Source organism: Phlebotomus papatasi, chromosome 1, assembly GCF_024763615.1.
Source record: "Phlebotomus papatasi isolate M1 chromosome 1, Ppap_2.1, whole genome shotgun sequence".
Lineage (NCBI taxonomy): Eukaryota > Metazoa > Arthropoda > Insecta > Diptera > Psychodidae > Phlebotomus > Phlebotomus papatasi.
The window spans coordinates 52,097,376-52,101,094 of NC_077222.1; the positions used below are offsets into that span (position 1 = coordinate 52,097,376).

At 34.8% G+C, this 3,719-nt stretch overlaps 1 protein-coding gene across 1 annotated transcript in view; it reads left to right on the top strand.

Annotated features, from left to right (window-relative positions):
* The window catches only part of LOC129805960 (ubiquitin carboxyl-terminal hydrolase puf), a 40,579-nt gene extending 37,068 nt beyond the window's left edge, over positions 1–3,511 (top strand). Inside the window, exon 13 of the mRNA XM_055854254.1 lies at positions 2,828–3,511. Coding sequence (XP_055710229.1) covers positions 2,828–3,354 — 527 coding nt within the window. The 3' untranslated portion in view covers positions 3,355–3,511. The remainder of the gene's footprint in view (positions 1–2,827) is intronic.
* The last annotated feature ends 208 nt before the right edge of the window (positions 3,512–3,719 follow it).

A 3,719-nucleotide genomic window follows, 5' to 3' on the forward strand; every position in this document is an offset into this window, starting at 1 on the left:
GGAAAGAAGAGCTTGACTGCCTATTTTTACAATGAAGATAAGGTTCATAAATACTTAACTTATATGGCTAAGAAATGCGGAATCAACTCTTTGGAAATAAAGAGAAAATTCGCATCGTTCGAAAGCTCACACGTACGAAGCCTGCCTACATTCCCCTATACATAAATATTGCAAATTTCGTTAAATAATTCAATTAATTAATTTCGTTAAACAAACTTGACATTACATTAGAGTTTCATTTAGACTTGAGAAGTGCAAGATCAGAGAAAAATTTCGCGAGCCGCGAAAATCCGCGAAAAAGTTCACGACCCACGAAAAATCTCGCAACCCGCGAAAATCTACGAAAAATTTCACAAGCCACGAAAAAATTCGTGAGTCGCGAAAATCCGCGAAAAAAATCGCGAGCCGCGAAAATCCGCGATAAATATCACGGCTAGACGAGACGCAGGGTCCTAAACTACATGCATTAGCCACCCCAATCACCCTTTTGTAACCCCCTTTGAAATTTTCTGGGATCTTCTCGACCAGATGGTTCGAGAGAAGGCGCCGACATCAGTTTCAATCTTGGTAGAAACACTTCAGGATACGTGGGCAGAGTTTCCTTCTGACATTTTGGAGAAATTGATAACAGGATGCCCCGAATCTGTGAGGCGCTTATCAAAATTAAAGGAGAATTCTTCAAGGAGAACTGAATTTGATGATTTTATTCATGGTTTTTTAAATAATGAAGTAAAAGAAATGAAATTGCAACAATAATAAGAAGTAATTTGAAAAATAATAACAAATATATGAAAAAGTAGAATTTGGACTGGAAATTTTAATATTCAAAGAAGAAACCCTTTTCAGAACAGATCACACCGGAAACCGACCACAATCCGTAGCAAAAATATACCCTCGGCATAATTTTCAGTTTTTCTAACTCCTAATAATATTTACTAATAGTATTTAGCTTATATTAAATGATTATTAAAAGATTAGATCAGTTTTAATATGTGGGGCTACTTTTGATATTAGACCATTTTTGTCCAAAAAGCTCATTTTTGACTGATCCTCAAATTATAAATTTTTTAGCCCATGTATTTCCTCAATTTTTTTAAACTGTTCTTAGGTTTATATAATGAAAGTATTCCAGTCAATAGAACTGGATGTTACAGCGTTTTCGCGGTCAAAACCAGGAGTATTTAAACTTACGAAGAGTGTATTTAATGTTTTGAACCGTAGTGAAGGGTAAATTAAGCTAATTCAAAACCTGCTCTAAATGGATATTTTTCGCTACACTAAAAGGAAACTTCACTGTTTTTATGGTAAATATAGTACTAAATTACTATATTTATATATTTTCTATACCTCAGTCTCATTAATTAGTTAATTTTGCTAAAAAAAAAGCGAAAATCCATTCATATTCACAAATTTTAATTTGAAAAATTAAAAGTGTACCTTTTCACCATGGATTTTTTTCATCGATCGACCATGTTTTCTAATGAAAAACACAATGAGGTGACTGTTGTTTATTCGTTTTGTTTAACATTTATGTCGTATTTCTGGCTCATTTTAGTAAAATTAAGTGCTAATCTTTATTGTTAACTGTATGTGCAGTTTTCAAATGAAATAATTACCTATTTCGTGAAGAAAAAGTTTTTTTTCTGAAGTGTCTGCAAATGTTTCAATAGGAAACCCCGGAAATATGATTTTTTGGAGAGATTTTCTTATTGTTTTAGAAGGGAAAGGAGAAAAGAGGAGTTTTGGAAGCCTTTCGTCGCGGTTTCACTTTCACTGTTTGTTTACAATTAGAAAATTTCCCTTGTCTCCATTTAGATTAATTTGTTTCCAATAGAAATGTATTATGACCAGTGATAAGCCCAGATAAGCTTATGGTAGCTGAGATTATTTACAGATGACCTCGAAATGCGTGCAACTCGGAATGCATCAAAAATCGATTTTGGCGTGAATTTTGGAGGTACAGAATCGCATCGAGCCAATTTTACGCATTTCGACCGACAAGAACAGTTTGCACGACGCGATTCTCTACCCCCAAAATTGAAATCACAGCCGAATTTATAGGCTTTCTTAGTTGCAAGCACCTAGAGTTGCACGTATTTAGAGGTCACCTGTAAAGAATATCAGCAATTCAATCTCAATTTTTTTTGTGGAGTGTCCGATGTTTCACTGTGAATGGACGATATTTGGAGGTGTCCGAAATATTGCACTGTTTACCTATGTACAGAAATACTCCTTCAAAGCAAATTAAGACTAAAACTTTCAGATTTCAGATACACTCAATCCCGGGATTATGCACATTTCCGGGACCGAAAAAAACGCGCGAAGTGGCATTATGCATAGAGAAAATTTGCATACCCTCAGGGGCTTTCTTTTGAATAAATCGGCCGTAGAACGAATTTTGCGCGGAGTAAAAGTAGTTCAAACAAGAAGATTCAACTGTTTAATAGAAATACATTAACAAAACAGTACTTTTTGGCCAGAGTTCGTCAATAAATGGTTAGAATATTGAAAAAAAATACATTAATAAAAGAAATTAAAGTTTTATTCTGAAAAAACTAGGAAAATGTTTTCAAAGTTCCCGCGTCGCAAAATAGTATACATTCAGACGTATTTAAAAAAAATGATTGCATAAATTGACTTCCAAAAGTAGGCAAACTTGCATATTTGTATGTGCATAATTCCGTCATAATCCCTATGGACTTTGTGCTGGGACTCAGTGTAATTCACCTTACGGACATCCTTTAACTGGGGTCTTTCAATCTCTCCTTTAGCTTATTTTCGTGATCTGCAATATTCACAATACTTACCTATTTTTTTTCCTTTGCAGACGAATCCCCACCAAAACGACGGAAAATCAGTGAAAATGAGGCAGATGTCTCAGTGAATTCCAGTGGACAGACCGATGAAGAAGCTCCAGCTGCAAAAGAAACTTCTGAGAATACTGAGCCAAGTGTCAAGGAATCAGTTCCGTCAGAAGCGAGTACTTCAACTTCTGAGGCTGTTGAAATGGTGGACGTGTCTGGGGAGAAGGAACAATCGCAGACAACGTCTCCGGACAAATCCAGCAATTCCCTGGAGACAGCCAGTCCGCTGAGTAGTCAAAGTGGTGGCTCCACGGAACGCAAAGAGAGACAGAGGTACATCAATAAAATCTATGAGAACATTGATTTGGCGCTAAAGTGTTTGCCTGAGGTGAGTGAGGGGCCAGGAGCAGCAGCTGCAGAAGGGGGATCGACGACGACGAAGAAGGAGGAGGAAGAGAAGGTAACAGAGAAAGAAAAGACGATTGATAAAGAGAAAAAGGAGGAGAGCACAAAAAAGGATGAAGGTGAGGAATGTGAGAAAAATGATTGAATCAAAAAAAAAGCAAGTGAATAATTTTTTTTAATCTATGAAAAAGTTTCAAGTGACTTTTTTTTTAAACTTGAAAGATTTTTTTTATAGTCGATGGGGGAGGCTCAATAGAAGAAAAGAAAAGAAAATGTCATGGTGAATAACAAAAAAAAATAAATATTTATAAAATGTGTGAACGATAAGTGAAACAGGACATTTTTTGAAACATTTAAAACGTTTCCTTTCTTTTTTTAAAAAAAAATTAAAATTATAAGAAAAAAAACTTCTATTCTAGTTATCAATGAAAAAAATATCTTGCTAATTTATTATCGTAATTACTATCTTAAAAAGGATTTTAAAATTGGAGAAGAGACATTTTTTTTAAA